Source organism: Hylaeus volcanicus, chromosome 3, assembly GCF_026283585.1.
Source record: "Hylaeus volcanicus isolate JK05 chromosome 3, UHH_iyHylVolc1.0_haploid, whole genome shotgun sequence".
NCBI lineage: Eukaryota > Metazoa > Arthropoda > Insecta > Hymenoptera > Colletidae > Hylaeus > Hylaeus volcanicus.
In genome coordinates this window covers 28,512,961-28,529,955 of record NC_071978.1, presented here as the reverse complement: position 1 = coordinate 28,529,955, position 16,995 = coordinate 28,512,961, and the positions used below count along the sequence as shown (strand labels likewise).

The 16,995-nt window shown below is 45.0% G+C and overlaps 1 protein-coding gene across 40 annotated transcripts in view; it reads right to left on the bottom strand.

Moving 5' to 3' along the window:
• Positions 1-16,995, bottom strand: part of LOC128874271 (MAP7 domain-containing protein 1) — a 166,231-nt gene that overhangs the window by 4,811 nt on the left and 144,425 nt on the right. For 12 of the 40 annotated variants that reach the window (XM_054118844.1, XM_054118864.1, XM_054118845.1 and 9 more), the window contains 11 exons: positions 12,246-12,302; positions 10,758-10,826; positions 10,202-10,391; positions 9,209-9,558; positions 6,923-7,105; positions 4,368-4,802; positions 1,865-2,044; positions 951-1,300; positions 587-836; positions 404-525; positions 81-322 (listed from right to left, as the gene is read on the bottom strand). In XM_054118844.1, the coding sequence (XP_053974819.1) occupies positions 81-322; positions 404-525; positions 587-836; positions 951-1,300; positions 1,865-2,044; positions 4,368-4,802; positions 6,923-7,105; positions 9,209-9,558; positions 10,202-10,391; positions 10,758-10,826; positions 12,246-12,302 (2,428 nt within the window). The remainder of the gene's footprint in view (positions 1-80; positions 323-403; positions 526-586; positions 837-950; positions 1,301-1,864; positions 2,045-4,367; positions 4,803-6,922; positions 7,106-9,208; positions 9,559-10,201; positions 10,392-10,757; positions 10,827-12,245; positions 12,303-16,995) is intronic. The other 28 variants (XM_054118858.1, XM_054118863.1, XM_054118859.1 and 25 more) reach the window with 10 other exon arrangements.

Below are 16,995 nucleotides of genomic sequence, written 5' to 3'. Positions count from 1 at the left end.
ACTGGACGCGTGACAAAAATGATCAACTCTTTGATCAAATGGAATTCAAAAAACTCCTAAGGTTAAACGAATTTTCTGACCTTTCAGCTTCTTCTCTCGCTTTCTGCTCAGCCTCTTCCTTCTCCTGCTTCTGACGCGCCTCTTCCTCTCTTCTTCTCCTGTCTTCTTCCTCGCGACGTTTCGCCTCTTCGATCGCCATTCTCAGTCTCTGTTCTTCAGCTTCTCGGGCCTCGTTCGCCAAACGGAGCGTTTCCTCTTCCAAACGGCGTTGCTCTTCCTCTTCGGCGCGCAATCTCTCGGCCTCTAAACGCGCTTCTTCCTCCTGTTTAAAAGATTTTCTTGTAGATCAAATGTCAAGATCCTCACGAATAATAGTTTTCATAGAGTAAGCCTAACAGCGCACCTGTCGTTGACGTTCGAGTTCGGCTTCCCGTTCCGCTTGCTCTCTGGCCAATCTTCTGCGTTCCGCTATGGCTGCCTTAGCCTCCTCCTCCGTGGTAATCCTAATCTTCGCTATCATAGAGGCTGGAAAAACGACCGATCGTCAGTCTCTGATTCGATCACGGCACCTTTACTCGCTACCCACCTGACATGTCTACCTGCTCCTCCAAATTGTTTTCGGATTTCGCTTCGACTTCAACTGGCTTCTTCTCCTGTTTGTTGTCTTCTTTTTTCGTGTTCTTGGGAGTTTCTTGAGATGGCGCGACTGGTTGATTCTCTTGGTTCGAATTGGTTTCGTCCTTGATCTGTTTGGACATCGCGACAGAATTGGTTTGTTCGATGATAGCTTGCTGCTTAACCTCCTCGGTACCCTGTTCCGCAGCACTTATTTCCTGCTGAAATTAAACAAGGACAAGTGACTCATACCGGTTTTTCTTTGTAACGGGGGAATGTATGTGTTATTTATTATTTTTCCGACTGTTCGTTACGTAGAGGAGGGAATCAATTACTTGTGTTTTTTCTGTGCCCTGGTCCTTCTTCTCCTCGTGCTTGTCCTCCGACTTAATCTCCTCCTTGACGTCGTGCTTGATTATCTCCACCGTGTTCTCGCGAATGAACGGTTCGTTCTCGATTCCAGGGCTCTGTAACGGCGTCGCTTTCGGGGTTATCCGCGGGGACGCCTTGGCGTTCTTCGTCAGTTTTTCCGTCGGTTTCTTCGCCTCCGTCATTTTCGGCGTGGAAGGTTTCTTTGGAGTGCTATTATGGACCTTTGGCAGTGGGGGCTTCGAATCCTTCGTCAGCTTCGTGTCGGCCAACAGATCTGCGGCGAGAATACGTGACTCGCGACACGTCCTAACTTCTGTTTCCATACAAACGGTATTTCAATGTGCAATCGAAACAAAGGGGAATAAAAAAAGAAAAAGAATTAAACAAGAGTAACGAACAAAACTTGAGCCAATTTTCAAAGGATCGAGAGAACATAATTGAAATCGAAACTAAAGAACGGTCCTTGCAGTGGTAAACAACGTCCGCGTCCATTTACACATTTACCATCTATAGGAAGAAAATGGATTGGATCGTTCGACGCCGGATCGCTCTTTGCTCTCCATCGCATGGGGATTTCGATGAAGTTGAAAAAGTTTAGTCGTCATTTTGCTGATATCGAATTTCTTTACAAAGTACAGAACATCGTGCATCGAACTCCAACGTTCTATATTTTGTAAAGAAACTCGTAATTGGTAAAACGACGATTTAAACCATCCCTAATATTACGCGAAATCCTTGTCACGGAGTGCAGGAGACGATCGATTCGGCATGGAATGATTCCATTTGTGTTTTCCTGTGCGTTCGCAGCACGCGATCGTGCGAATCGGTGGATGGGGCACGCGATTAAGTAAGAAGAGAATTTAAAGGGCATGCTCACTGTGTCGTTCTGTGACCGAAACACCGGTACCGGCAATAGAAGCAGGTCGCGGCCGACGCGGGGCAGTCGTGCGGGGACGCAGATTGACGTTACTGCTGCCCACACTGCTGGCGCTTTGCTGGCTCATGGAGCTGTGCGGTCGTGATGGGCTGTTCGGTGTCACCTCCCCGCTGCGGATGCCTACGCGTACCCACCCAAGGTGAACATCTCTTCATTTACGTGTTTTATGCATTATGTTCGCGCGTTATGTGCAAAAGAAACAGATTGCCGCGAAACCGCGACACCTTCGCGTTGTCGCGACACTTCATGGTGATTCGCGGTTAAACAGCCGTCGGAGGCCTCGCAGCCTGCGAGCCGTATCTTTTCAGGACAAGATTCAGCCACGATTGCAACTAGTTTGCTCTAGATACTTGGATAATCGAGCTACTAGAATTTTTACGACGTTGGTTATCTCATCGATTTCAAAGTCCTCTGAAGCATGGCCTTCCTGACTATTTTCTGCGTCAGCGATCGCATATGGACAGTTACCATCGGAAGATACGATGGACAGCTACGCGAATGTTTCAGCATACGTGCCAGAATTCTATCGCACTAATATATTCAAGTGAAATGTATTTCTTCTATCAAAGTAATTCGTTCGCGGAAAAACCACGATTTTACTTCGACAGGGTATTCTTTGCGATGTTTGCTCAAATACCGTGGGAACAATTTTTATCGGGACACGTCTCGCACCTGAAAGCCTCCGAACAGATTTAACAGCGAGAACTCGGGCTGTGAAAGTTTCAAGAGTCTCTTGTATCGGGGTGGTTGTGCGATCACGACACACGAAAGTTTTTCTTGTTATGTCGGATCGTTGGTGCACAATGCTTAATGTGTTTCGACAAACTGGTCTCCTTTCTCTCTCTCTCTCTCTCTCTCTCTCTCTCTCTCGCTTTTGTATCTTCTTTTCATTGATATCGAGATAGAAATGAGAACGAAAGGCGAAATTAAAAAGAGAACAAGCACCGCCACCAAAAAAGAAAAAAAAATTATCATTGTCTGTGCCGGTTGTGTACATATATACATTGAGGATAAATGAAAGAGAAAAAAAAAACAGGCTGAACGTAAAAATATACAGAAAAATCATAAACCACCGTAACACGGTGACAGAAAAGAAGAAAATCGACGAATAAAAAAAAAAGAAAAAAGTAGAGCGAAGAAATGTATTGCACACTAAATACGATTATGATTCGTCTGTACAGATTGTGGGCAAAAACACACACACGTGTATATGTGATAAGGTATTGAAAAAAAAAATCGTGTAGCTTACCAAAAACGTTAGACCTTCACCTCTGGTACCGAAAAGCCGGCGTGATCTGTTGCTTCTTAGCAGGAGAGTTTTGTTAATCAATTCGAACGCGTTAACGTGACAATCGAGAACTTCATGCAGTCATTTGTTATAATATCGTTTATTAACTATCGATTGTTAGAGAAAGACAAAGCGTGGAACGCTCGTAAAGGCCGTTCTGTTAGTTACTATTTAAAAATGCGCAAGCGAGCATCCGACCGTCTTCTCATGACATATATATATATATATGTATATATAACAAAAAAAAAGATATTGGAAACTATCGTACGACGATTTTCTGTCTTATTGATTCACAATGGCTTCTCTCTGCATCCGTTGTGCATGCATATGTGCACCCAACTCACGTTAGAACGAGTAAAATGTAAACCTTTCCGTAAAATGTTCATTGATAAGCTTGAACGTATTAAACGATGATAACAATGTAGTTTCAAACAACCTGTCTGCTCGTACCCATTTGTATTGATGTTGACTCTGAGACAAAAGGTTGAAACGTGTACGGCTCGTACGGGACTGCAGAATTATCATCGTCTAGCTTACGTCAGGCCTCTCTGGAGGACCGTGAACTTCTATACCGCGAGATGAGTTAACGCAAATTAGTATGAAGCATATTCTGCGAGTACGTCGTCGGAGAACGACAAAGATGAATCTGGGAACGAAAGGTACGCGAACTAGAGCTCTTGACGTCCGGTTAATCAAGTGCCCGAGTACTTGGAGTCTACGGAGAATTACACGAATATCCACGGAATATTATCTGGCGATATACATTGCAATTATTTCTAATCACGCTACACTCTGTATTATATCTATTCGTAAAGAGGATGTCTGTTTCCTTCTACAACATCTTTCATGAAGTAACCAAAGTGGAAACCTTTCGATTTATTATATACAATCGAGTATGAAACTGCGTCATCGCGTAAACCAATGATGAATAGTGTCGTTATCACGCAGAAAGGATGGACTTCGTTCTTACATCGTTCAGGAGCAATCTCTGTAGGTCTATGCGGTGCGTCAGGGTACGTAAGAAGCCAGATACGTCGAGAGCTCTACCACGAGAACCCTCTCGATGGCAGGTTTGCTTGGAGAATCTATTTACACGATCTCTGCGACGAATGAGGGGCAGAGATCTCTGAGTTGAGTGCACGGGAACGATCTTACCTTGCTGCTGGTGGTTTTGATGCTCGCGTGCTTTGCGACGGAGTCTCTCGGCCCTGGTTGGTCTCGGGATCGGGACCGCGCCTGGCAACGTACCCATGCTACGAGAGTTATCTGAGCGTTTGAGGCTCTTAGCCCCGGACGCAGCTAAATGTGACATGCTGCGACTCATGCTAGAAGCGCTCAGAGGCTGGCTCTGTTGTTCCGTCAGTGTGCTAAGTTCTGTCGGACGTTTCCGAGGCTGCGCCAGCTGATCCAGCCTGGACATCGAGTAAGTCCTACCTGGCGAACGTGTGAAGGCCTTGGCGCTGGAGCTGCGTCCCGTCGACGGAGGTCCATCACGCGGCGACGGTATCGTCGGCATCAGGTCGGTGCGTCTCCTGTTCACTCGCAGATAAACCGAACTAGGTGTTCCGGGCGTTCCGTCGCTCTCTTCACCTGTAAAGAGTTCCCCTTTACAAGCCAAGCGGCAAGCGACGACTAAATCTGCGCGCCCTACGTGAACGTGTAATAATAATAATGTACCACTCGTCGATCGAATTGTTACAGGCACTGAGGACAGAACAGGTTTCTTCGGACTACAGGGTAAACACAACGCCACTTGCCTGCAGGATCGACTATTCGCGCAGTGGCTCCGAAGCTCATAGGGCCGGTCAAACTTGATTTCAAGAGAGGTAACTAGAAAGCTATGCGACGGCGAGGACGTAGGTTGTCTGTGTTCTTAAAATAAATCTCCGTTGATGGAGTTAGCCATTAGCATTATGCCATTGAGCTTTTCGTACCAAGCACACAAATGAACCTATCGACTAGCACAGTACCTTAATGATGCATTCGTAAATGAAAACGTACTAATTTATACAGCGATCGTTCGGTACTCTCTAATCTACGTTCTCGCTGATTCTCGCTGATCTGGCTATTATTTTTACATTCTTAGCATCGAGGAGTGAATAATATTCTACGTAACATCAAAGCTTTTTAGACTCCGTGTGAATGACAATAGACACAGTAATAATCTTCTTACCTTTATGCATCTTGACGACACTCTCGATGTTACTCGGATCAAAACATTTCTAACCTTCTAACTAGGTACTTTTAATCCGCCTGGGTTTCTCACTCCGTCTACTATCGTCGAACTCCAGGAAAACAGATGAAATCGCATTTTTAAAATAGACCAATCGTTCATCCTCAGTGCCTCGAATAATTTGATCAACGACACGCGCAAGGCGCGCACGTAAACTGTTTAACATCGTAACACAAAAAGGAGACGTTTCGCTCGGTAATTGTGTGTGCGTACACGGCATTCCTTTAGTTTGTTTCGACTACTTGGCCGAACTTGGCGCTGTTGTTCATGCTGTCGTGTGTCTAAGCGGATAACAATGTGCGTGTGGTTCGCGACGACATACGAAAACGTTACCAGAAGCGGAATTGAACAAGAAGTGTCGTCAAGGCGCATGCTACATCGTCTATCGCGGATATTCAGGAACAAATGCGAGGATTGTGAACGTATGCGAATGTCACTTTGCCCGGTCACTCTAGACTAAAATTCACAGGACATGAATATTTTGATTAATGTAGAAAAAAAAAAAAGAAATTCAGGGTGACTGGACTATCTATGAAAGCCGTGTAACCGATAGAGTACATGCAAACGATAACGCGGAAAATCCCGTGCATGCAGAGAGTGTTTGTATTAGCATCCAAATTAATATATCGATTTCCATGTATACATAGTTCAAACTGAAACAAGCTATTTGCTACGAAATTAAGCGTTTTAAAACATTTGGTAACTCGAAACGACGTACACGTCGACGATAAACGTTTCTACTGGAACCACTGATGGATAAGCGACGCGATGGAATTTGACAAATAATCAGTTTGTGAATGACATGAGTGTATGATTGGCCCCTTAAAATGAGACCGCGAATGTCGTGAAAGCGCGTGTACAATTAAAAGGTAACCTATCCTCTAGTTCACGTTGAAAAATTGTATCCTGTGGTTGAGGCACCTCAGCTTCTCGATCTCTATTAATTCTTTGCTATCGTACGAAAAATTACTTACTAAATCGCTACGATTAAGAGGACGAACAACAAATGGAGTAATTTTCTAACGTAACAGCGCTTATCTTAAACTGTTAGTACAGCCTGTTGAAACGTACGCGTTAGTATTGTTAGTATAGAATTTTGAATAGCATTGGATGCATACGACTAACTAATGGTACGGGTTCTGCGACACCGATGTTACAACTTGAATTCATTAACGTATACGTTTTATTCGGTATCCCCGGGTGTTTGAATATAATTCGTTTATGCCTGGCCGCGGGTCAGCGATCATCGGTGTTGCACAACTTCGCGAAACGCGAGACGAACGCATTCGAAACAGTGTACAGAGACACGTTTTCTATGAGCGTTAAATGATAGTGACATGCTTGCAAGAGAGTATATAGTATATCCCGCGTGTGCTAACGAATGAGAGACAAGGATATGTATCGACAACTCATTCTGGGACGACAGAACAAAATCTCCCCGTTGCAGACGTTTTTCTTTCTCGACATCAGGACTCACCACTGGCAGCCCGCTGAATCATCGGACGCCTAGTGTCGCTATCAGACTTATCATCGATGGCAAAGATGTCAGTTGTAGGAGGCAGAGAGAGGCTGGCTCTCTTATGTTTGGCAGGGGTTAAGGGAGGATCAGGGCTAGAATTCCAATTGAACACCTCGTACATGGACGAGGACATTCTCATATCTGCAAACAAACCATTCAACGCTGCAACATTAGGTACTTTTCTGTTTCTTTTTCGTCTTCTTTTTATATCGTTTTTCTTTCTTTCTTTCTTTTTTTTTTTTTTTTGTAATTTTCGGTTGAGGGTGGGGTAGTTCGATAGAGACTAAGGGGTAGGGGGATTATTAGCATGAGTTAGATATAGTGCGATTTACAGATACTTTAAAATACATTTTGCCTGACAGAGCCACCACCAAGTAAGTATAGATAACAGCGGATGCAAAGTATCTTAATTACCGAAGGGAATCTATCTCCGGGGGGGCAATATTCTCTAGTAAATTACGTTTACTCAGGCACAATCTCTCGTATCACGTGTACGTATTACCGAGAGAAGTCGGCGAGCGAAGGTGAGGTGCTTCTCGTGTGTACGTGAGGGTATACTACGCTAGCAAAAGGAACGATACGTAGCAAAAGAAAAGCTCTCGAGTATCGTTGAAACTCTGGCGTCTGGTGGTGAACACGGCAAAATAAAAAATCTGGTGGACACGGCTATGAAAAGTGTACGACGAATAAACTGTATCAAGAATTTGAAAGAAACAGAAAGTAGATACATCATGAGTACGATAATGTAACGAAACGATAACGCTAGAAGGATCGATCATATCATGCTTTACGACGCAACTTTTTTTTATCTATGATTGGTAGTAAAGCTTGCGGATACGACGAAAGAGACGCATTTCCATCTCAATCAAGCTCTATTCGCGTTCGATCCCACAGTTTGGAGTCATCTACAAACGTTCCTCGATATCGTTCACAATTTTATTTAAAAAAACCACCACCCTAAACTAGTGGATCGAAACGTTCCAGTATAGTTTGAACAAGACTGCGAAAATCGTCCCTTTCTCTGTGAACAGTCGTGGAAATCGTGTGAAGTATCATGGTCGTGTGTTGGTGATCGATGTGTGATGTTCGGTAGTTAAATACAGTTGACATTTCAGTATATATATAAATGTATGTATAAAAAAGAAATGTTAAACGAATATCGAGAATGAAGCGCCGCGACTTTCTTCGACGTCGAAACTCGTACGATCGTAACAGAGTTTCTCGTTTCCGTTCGCCTCTGGTAAACGCGCGGACGATCTGAAATCATAACTGAAAAGAGCGCAAGCAACGTGCGCGAATATATCAATCTCGGTTTCGCTGTCTGCGTAGTTTTCTGGAAACCATGTGCATCCATGCGTTACGCATTGCGGCACCGATTGCGCGACTATATGTACTAGAAGCGCTATGTGTGGGGAACGCAGTGAGAAAAGAAGCGGCCTTCGTTCGATTATCGCCGATTCCGAGATTCCGGACAAATGTAGACTCTCACACCAACGACACGGTTCACTAACGATTCTTACACGAGTTCGCGACTCCGGCTCTAATTTTCCGCGACAACTGCTAATTGACGCGACGAGCGACAGACGTCAACCAAATTTCTGCAGCTAGTTAACGAAATCAGCGTTTCGTTGCCCCAGGGTATTCTACACGATTCGATTATACACTTTATCTTTCATTTAAGGAACGATATATCCCTCGAACAATTTAATCTACCGGCAATTTATATTGTTTATCTTTGAACAAAGGTCGCCTGTTAACTAAAAAAAGGACACATTGAAATTTAATCAAAGACCGTCAAAAGAGATTCGGTATTTCGATTTTAAAAGAAATAATCCATACGAATCCCCGCATCAACCTCGTGCAAGCTCGAATGGTATAAATGAAAACGCGATACCAATTCTCTGTGTAACGGTCCCGCGCATTTCTGTATGGTATTTCATTCTGGATGTCTCGTGAAATTTATCAAAAGCTACATCAGTCGACAGGAAATTCTTTGTCTCGTTAATTCCGGTCGTGGGACACGTTACACCGGCGCGAGTCATATTTCTGCAAAGCATCGGGATTCATTGAACGCGTTTGAGGACCATCAACGAAACATGTATGCACAATGTCGACGAGCCTCGTTTATTTGACGTCTGTCGCGACTGGCTGTATCGCGTATGCTCATTTTCACGGTGATTCTCCCTCGTCGACAGGATTCGCGAACGCGTGATCACGATAACTATTAGAAGAGTAACCACTGACCTTCGCCAGGTTTCCTGTCGAGTCCTCCGGCGGAAGTGGCACGTTTCTTGCTGCCGTCGAGCTCCCTTTCGGAGGATCTCCTGGTCAACGGCTGAGCAGCCGAGAACATCATCACGTTGGTGGTAGAGGTCGCTCTGCGAGTTCCCCAGAAAGTGGAGCCACCGGTGTCTGCAGGTTCCAGCATCCTTGGCGTAGAGCTTCCGAACGCGAACACAATGTGGGACCTCTCGATGTTCTTCCTCTTTGCCTCTATGCGCGCCTCTCTCTCCTGGTTCTTCCGGAGGATCGCCTCCCGTCTTTCCCTCTCCGCCTCGCATATCAATCGCTTTCTCTCTTCGACTTGATATCTTCTGAAACGATAATAAGAGCAATTGTCAGACACGCGATCATAGGAAACGCGACTCTATCCTTTGTTCGATCGTGTACAGATATACACGGATAAGGGGTAAATGGAAAAACTGATCGCGGTTTATTTCAGATCAGGACTGAGTGCTAGGCCTAGGGAAGGCTATCGTTTATTCGCAACGGATGAACCTTACGCAGATGTCTTGGTAATTTTCTTGGCTTCCCTGCGACGTCGGAACAGTTTAACCCGGCATCATATTAACCAGGTCAACTTATAACCTCGTAGAGAACGTAATCTTGTAAGGAACATTTAAAACATATCAATGGTGTTCCGTGTCGCTTTGAACTCGCGTGTCACAGGTCGGAGAAAGTCGCCCCTCGAGGTGAGTTATCGTTAGTCGTTCTCGTCTCGACATATTTCTACCCGATTCGAATCAAAAGAACGGAGAATCGCGGTGGAAAGTTTGATGCAAATGTATCCTAAACCGTAAGAAAAAGATCTTTAATATCAGCATTTCTTTCGACCTGGGAAGCGGTGCTCTTTAGGAAGGGAGCACCTGTAATTTGCGAATCTCTAGTTTCCACGAGCGATGAGGGGATTAGTCGCGTCGTAATTTTCCTTTGGCGCTGAAAATAAAAAACGCAAACCTGTCGTTGTCACGCGATCTGAGCTCGTCGATGCGCCTTCGGCGTTCTTCCTCCCGCTGCTCCCGGAAACGCTGCGCGGCGAGAGCCTGATGTCTCAGCTCCTCCAACTTCCGCTGCCGCTCCTCGTTCTGTCTCTCACGGACGAGCTTCGCCCTGTCCACGTCTTTCGCGCTTCCTGTCGACTCCCGTCCTGGGAACAACCAAGAAAATCGATTAGATATCCTCGCCACTCGATTCCGTGCTGTTTCGTTTGTAAGCACTGCAAACCGTTAATGGTTTCCCCGGATTGGTTCACTGGCACGCGACTCTTACTTTAAAGGATCTAATTTTTGATTGTCCTGTCGAGTTTGATGGACAACAACGTTTCGATCGCTAATTTCTGCGTTCAACTGAAAATCCCGAGAGTCTATCTTTTCCTCTACGGATTGTAGAACCCGAAGAGGGCTTCTTTGATCGCTTATGTTTGATTAGAATGATTAAAAACGCTCGTGAACTATGTGCTCTCGAGGGGAAACGGGGGGAGTTAGTCTCGGCATTGCCCTTGAAAAGGTGATACCTTCGTTCTCGAAAGGAAGATCGCCGTCGAGAGAGTCCTCGTCGTAGAAACTTCGGCGTCGCTTCACATCTGTCGAGAAGAAAGCGAGAACATGTGCATACGCACGTGAGATTCGGTTATTACGGAGCGCATCTCGCGTAATCGATACACCGCGAGCATGCAGCTTGCGGGCACACAGAGTTACGATGCATCTCGAAAGCTGATGCCACTCTCTTCGGTAAAACATGCGTCATGCGGTCGCTAGGCAGACAGGGACGTCCGCGGAAAAAGTGTGTCGCGATATTGCCTTCGAAGTAGGTCTACAGCCATTTCGATAATGTAATATTCGAATATTTTATCAGCATTGTTAAGCATTTCCTCTTGCGCTGAAAGGGTCTTTTCTACAGCTAGAGAAAAATTGAATATAAACTGTAAAAGAGAAAATACTATAAGCTTTGTCGTGAATTCTAAGGAAGACTATGCCTTCGAACTCGAACGAGCCTTCGCTAGCGCTCCGTCGGAGCGAAACAGCACCGTTCCGTCGCGAAATCAAATTAATGAAATATCATTACCCGACGGAGGAAGGAAAGCTCAAAAAATCCGTACCTCCCAGAGAAGTTCTTCTATCGCGTCGATTCAATTACTCGGCGAAGGTAATCAATTTTTCATCATCGCCGCGAATCTTTTTCTTAACCGCGCAACTGTTTTATCAGCTCGCAAGAAGCACCGAGGTTGCGACGGTCGCGAGAAATAAATTTCGCCCTCCGTTTCCCGACGTTCCACTTTCAACCGCCACAGAGATGAAGGCCATCCTTTTCCGCGGTATCTAGGATGCTTCTTCTCCTCGAGGACTAATGCGATTATTAAAAATAGGACGAACCGGGCGGCGCGTGCATTCTCCACGGAAAAAGAAACTATTCGATTTGCGACTGGAAGATTGCTTGTTCGCTCGCGTCACCGTCACTGCGAGTATATCGTATCGAAGATCTCAGAATCTCCGCATCTTAAATTCACTTTTCTCTCGTTTTAAAGAATTTTTCCTGCTTAGTTGCGAACACTCAGCGTTGGAAGCGAAACGTATTCTAAACGCTTTCGACATTACGAAGATACCTACAAACATTCTGTAACCGTGATCTGACATTCTTCTAAATTATTATCAATAATTCGCATTCTGGGATTCGATCGTTTATTCTTCATTACGCCCGAACGTTGGCTCGGTTTCTCGCCACGTTTTCCAACCGAATTCGAATCTTTAAACAAAACGCGCGGGAGAAGGTTTGTACACGCACGCACACACAGTACCGTGCAAACACACGAGCACACGCCAGCCAGAAACACGTAACGCACACAAAGCAGCGGTGAACGAGAGCAACTGAATGCGGTCATTTCCAATTTCGACAGGGGATTACTATTAATACGCACTCGTTACGCGGAGCATTAAATTCCGTGCAAATATCGCGACGAGTTTGGCAAAGCACATCGCCTGTTATTTACCACGCTGATTATTACCTGACGAATCGGGTGAAGCCTCGTCACCTCCTATTTGGGCGAACCAATGCATCGTTTCTGCGGAAGACAAATTTGAAGTTCGTTCCTACACAATATTTTGTTCAAACGAACCCCTCCGCGCGTTTATTCAATTTCAGAGAGAATTTTGGCAGTATTTCCGTACCGTTTATGCAAATCCGTGTCACCGATGTGTAGGAAACAATATTTAAACGCGAGGATTAACGTCGTGCATGGGATTTTCTGTTCTGGGATTCTAAATTGTTTTCTCTGTCTTCAAATATATATAAAAAAAAAAAAAATTCATGGCTGTGAGAAAGACGTTGCACGAGTTAATCAAAGTTGACGAAATCTTTGGGCACTTCATTTCGAGAAGAAAACAAATCGGGACGCAAATGGATGCACAACTTTTACTTAACAGTTACGAAGTCGTCGGCACGATTGTTTTAATTGTGTATACGTTTCGCGTTTCTGTGTTTCCGCTAGAATATCCCAAAGAAACTCCTCGATGCAGATTTTCATCTTTAGATCGGTCCCGGACGCACAGTACCGGGAAATATGAATTACTCGTATCTCTATGAGAGCTTTTAATCTCTTTCTCGAAAACGGCAGTTCGGAACACAGGCGAGAGTAATGGCGAAGAACAGCCCCGGAAAAATAGACTGGAATTCAACGGAAGTCCCATACATTTTCCGGAAGCTTTTTCCTAAGCGCACGCGAAGAATAATGACGGGTGCGCAGATAAGCGAGGGGATTTTCATCATGAAAGCGGACGAGCTGCAAAAACGTGCGATCGATGCAGAGCTCGCGCGGTTACGTTAACGATACAGCAGCGCGATTCGCAAATGACTGTCGTTAATTGCGTCTCGGCTCGCTTATTTTCAACATTTGCACAGCGTTCCACGCGAGTCTAGACCAGTCTACATTAAACTACGCAGCCCATTATGGGAACATTTGCGTCGAGCCATCCCAAAAACGATTGGGTTCCCTGCAAAAATGTTTAGTACCAAAAACGAAGATAATCGAACACTGATTAGCAAGGATATCGATTTTATATTCCCATCTGCCTCTATTATTGTTGAAATGTTTCTAGCACCAATCGAAATAAACGTAATGGAATAAATTGATATAAATATTCCAGCGATTGTGGATGTTTTTATTTGGTGCATGCATCGGCTACTGTGAGAACTAACGACGTTGCTTCCGGCAAGCCGACCGTAGGTGTCGCGTCAGCGACGGTAATTGGTAATTGGAAAACAAATGGCCATGAATGAACGAAGAACGTAACGATCGCGCATATAATTACGTAAATAGCAGTCTAGAACTGGATTCGCTTTGCTAAGAACGCGATCGCGAGCCGATAATCGTCGGTGGAAACGCAAATGGAAACCGAAGAGCTTGCGTTATCGCGTCGGTCAATTATTCCCATCGGAAGTCGTTTAAGTCTCGCGCATTCCGCCCTCCATTTAACGCAGATGATATTGCCGTACTTTCTGTTTATCGCTGCCGCCGTGCTCGAAATACACTGTACGACATAACTATAAAACTATCCTAAACTTTACGGACCTTGTACAGTCGTGTTCGTCCAAATGGCTCTGGATTAAAATATGCCATTACGGATAAACGAAAGACGATACTATACGACAACGAGATTGGTAATAATATTTTTTAATTGAAAACGCTGGACCACGGAATACTATATATTCAAAGGGGCCAAGATATACGTGAAATACAATTTTCATCCGATCACCAACCATGCAGACGCCCCCTCGTATCCTGATTAATTGAAATTCGTGCGACTTACTACTTTGCGAACCCGACGCTCTTAAAAAAATATAGGAACCCGAGAGCGGGTGGCAGTTGGATTGGTTTCCATCAGACGACAAGACAGGGAAGACTGGGACGGTGTTACCTGCCGATGTTGTTTCCGGCTGGTGATTGCAAATGTCAGAAGAGAGGGAAAAGTGTGAGAGCAAAAGGGGAGTAGACCCGTGGACCGCCTCGTGGCAACCGTTGATGGTAATTGGACGTTTCATTAGCAATGCGGATGCGGAATCGAACGAGGGAGGGAGAAGCTAAGCAAGAAGAGTCGACGAGAGACGAACGAGGAGAGGATGAAATAGGGTGAAAGCGTTTCGACGTTACGGATATAAAGTTCTGTCGGACGTATTGGAAGTAGGGTTGTCAACGAAACGTACGAATGGTGGAGCTTCAAATTAGAAAGATATTGGAAAGCACGCGCGCTAAGCGTGCAACGTAATTAATACGGACGCTCCACTTCTGCGGTGAGAAATAGGCAGCCCGTTCGTGCGGCCCGTGAATCGATACACTTTTCAAACTAATTCACCTCCTTCAAACCTGAATTTGCTTCTTTCGGTAAAAAGAATATACGAGCTGTTCGAAGCTCGACGAACGTAATTGAATTTTTCAAAATTGTATATATTTTATCATTTAAATTTCATTCCCTAATTTGATTACCATAGATGGAACTCGAAGTAGCATCGAATTTTTTAAAGCCGCAAAAGCTGGCGATCCCCCTCGAAGACTCCGCTATAAATTCGAACGACGCGCAGGATTCTCGCGAGTAAATGATTAGTGCAAATGATTAGTGCCTCTTCAAGATGATTACGCGAGTAGGGGGGACGAGTGAACAAAAATAGTGGAAAGGAGCGAAAAAGGGAGGAACAAAAATTCCCAGGAAAAAATCTTTGGACGATGATTTAAATTACAGCGGTCTCGAGCCACAATGGGTCCCGCTTCCCACGAAAACGGTCGAAAAACGTCGAGAGGCCCTCGGCGGTGGATATACACACGTCGGCTCTGTTAATCTTCCGTCGCCTGGAATTGAGGCGGGAAACAATGGAAATCCAGCCTTTTCATCTGGTTCCGTAGGCCGCGTTGGAATTGAAATTTTGCCGCGAAGAAACCCAATTGTCGACCGAGATAGACAGCCTGGATCGCGACGGTTCCAGTCATTTCTGAAGCGTCCCCTTATCTCACGGGGAACGTTTCGCTGCAGATTTAGAGCCTCGCCCGGAAGCTTCCAGTAGTTCTACGGATGGGCGAGCCTCAATCTCCAATTGCAAACTTATTACTCGATTGAACCGGCATTCTCTTGAGAGAACGTTTACTTTGTCGCTTCATCGACGATTCCAACTTTCGTCCAAAGTTCGTCTTCATCCTCGAAACATTTTTCCGGTAGAAAATCGACGAATGGTGAAAGCTTTATACCTACGGTATAAGAGATTCCTTTAAGAGAACAAGAATAACCTGTGGCGACGTCGATTAATTGCGCTTTTCAAATTGCATCCCGAAGAGCCATTTTATTTCGTTATACAGTCCCAGACTATAGTCTCTTCGAGATTAATGAGGTAAGTTCCATCCTCTCGGAGCATTCTCTTCCTATCATTTGTCAGAATCTTTCATATTTAACGATAAAATAAACGTGTCTCGTGTAAAATTGTTTCGAAATGGTCGAACAGCATGGAGAACTAATGGTGAGGTAATACCTAAATAATTGGCTTCTTAATGGGATACGTTTCGCGAACATCGATTATTGCGAAATTTGTCGCGACGAGTGTTAAAAGGAAGATGAAATCGTACGGGTGATCGTCAAACGAGCGTCAGAAAGACACTTTCTTTTTGCAGATAAGAAACGACAAAGAACGCATTTCTCGTTGAAAGTTCGCGTGCAAGTCTATTGTCGTTGCCAATAGGGACGCGCTTGGCTGGCTGGTTGCCTTGCAATGCGATGCCACATTGAACATGAAACACAGTGGCGGGTCGTTTTGGATCTAGCGAAGGTGGAAAATCTATGCGTGGATACAAAAGACCTTTCCAATCTTTCCGCGGGTGCAATATCACTCGAGGCAGAATACTTTTACCAAGATTGTACCCAGCTGGAAAAGAGGCTCAATTTGGAATTGTGCTAAAAGGGAAAAGACTTGAGGCAAATAACGTCCAAAGAAGCATACACAAGGCGAGACATTTAAGATAGGTAACCAGGATATCTTGTTTGTCTTCAAAGGGAGAAGAGAATGTTTGAGGATGGAAGCTGTTTGATTTCTTTGATGGTTTTCATTCTTCTCATCGGAATTGTCAAAAAGTACAAGGAGGAAATTTTGGTCTGGAAATCTCCAGTTGCGTCGGTCCACGACTCGACGCAGGCGTCCTCTCTAGGCCAGCGTGTTTCTATTTCCACGTCGGCGAGGTCACCATCTCGTAGGCTGCCCGTTGAAAAGTCTGTCGGTAGATACAGCCAAGGGACGTTGTTAATCTTGCAGCGTTAGGAAGTGGGTCGGAAAACAATAGGAATCAGTTCTTCCCATCTACCTTGGCGCGCACACCGTTCTTACTGTTTTTCTGTCCTCGCGACGCTTGTCGACTCGACTGCTCTTCACTTCAGCCACCCTTCTCTATCCCCGGCTTCTTGAGCTTCTCCCGCTGCTCCTCGAATAATGCATATTGCCGAGTGGTTCACCGCTTTCCACATAGACGATCGATGATTTCTTATCGGAACTCGGTCGATCGGCTTTCGCGACTAGTAATTGCGTTTCGATATTTCTGTGTGAAGCGATCGTCGTGTTTTAATGTATTGCGCGACGAAGCTTCTACTCGGCCCGTCTCCTCTTTCCATCGGTGGATCGTTCAAATTGCATTCGGATCTTTAACGATTCGCGGTAATTGCGAACGTTTAGTGCTTTCTTCGCATGGCGAAGTATCTCCGACGAAGTAAAGTGGGGAAAAGAAAATT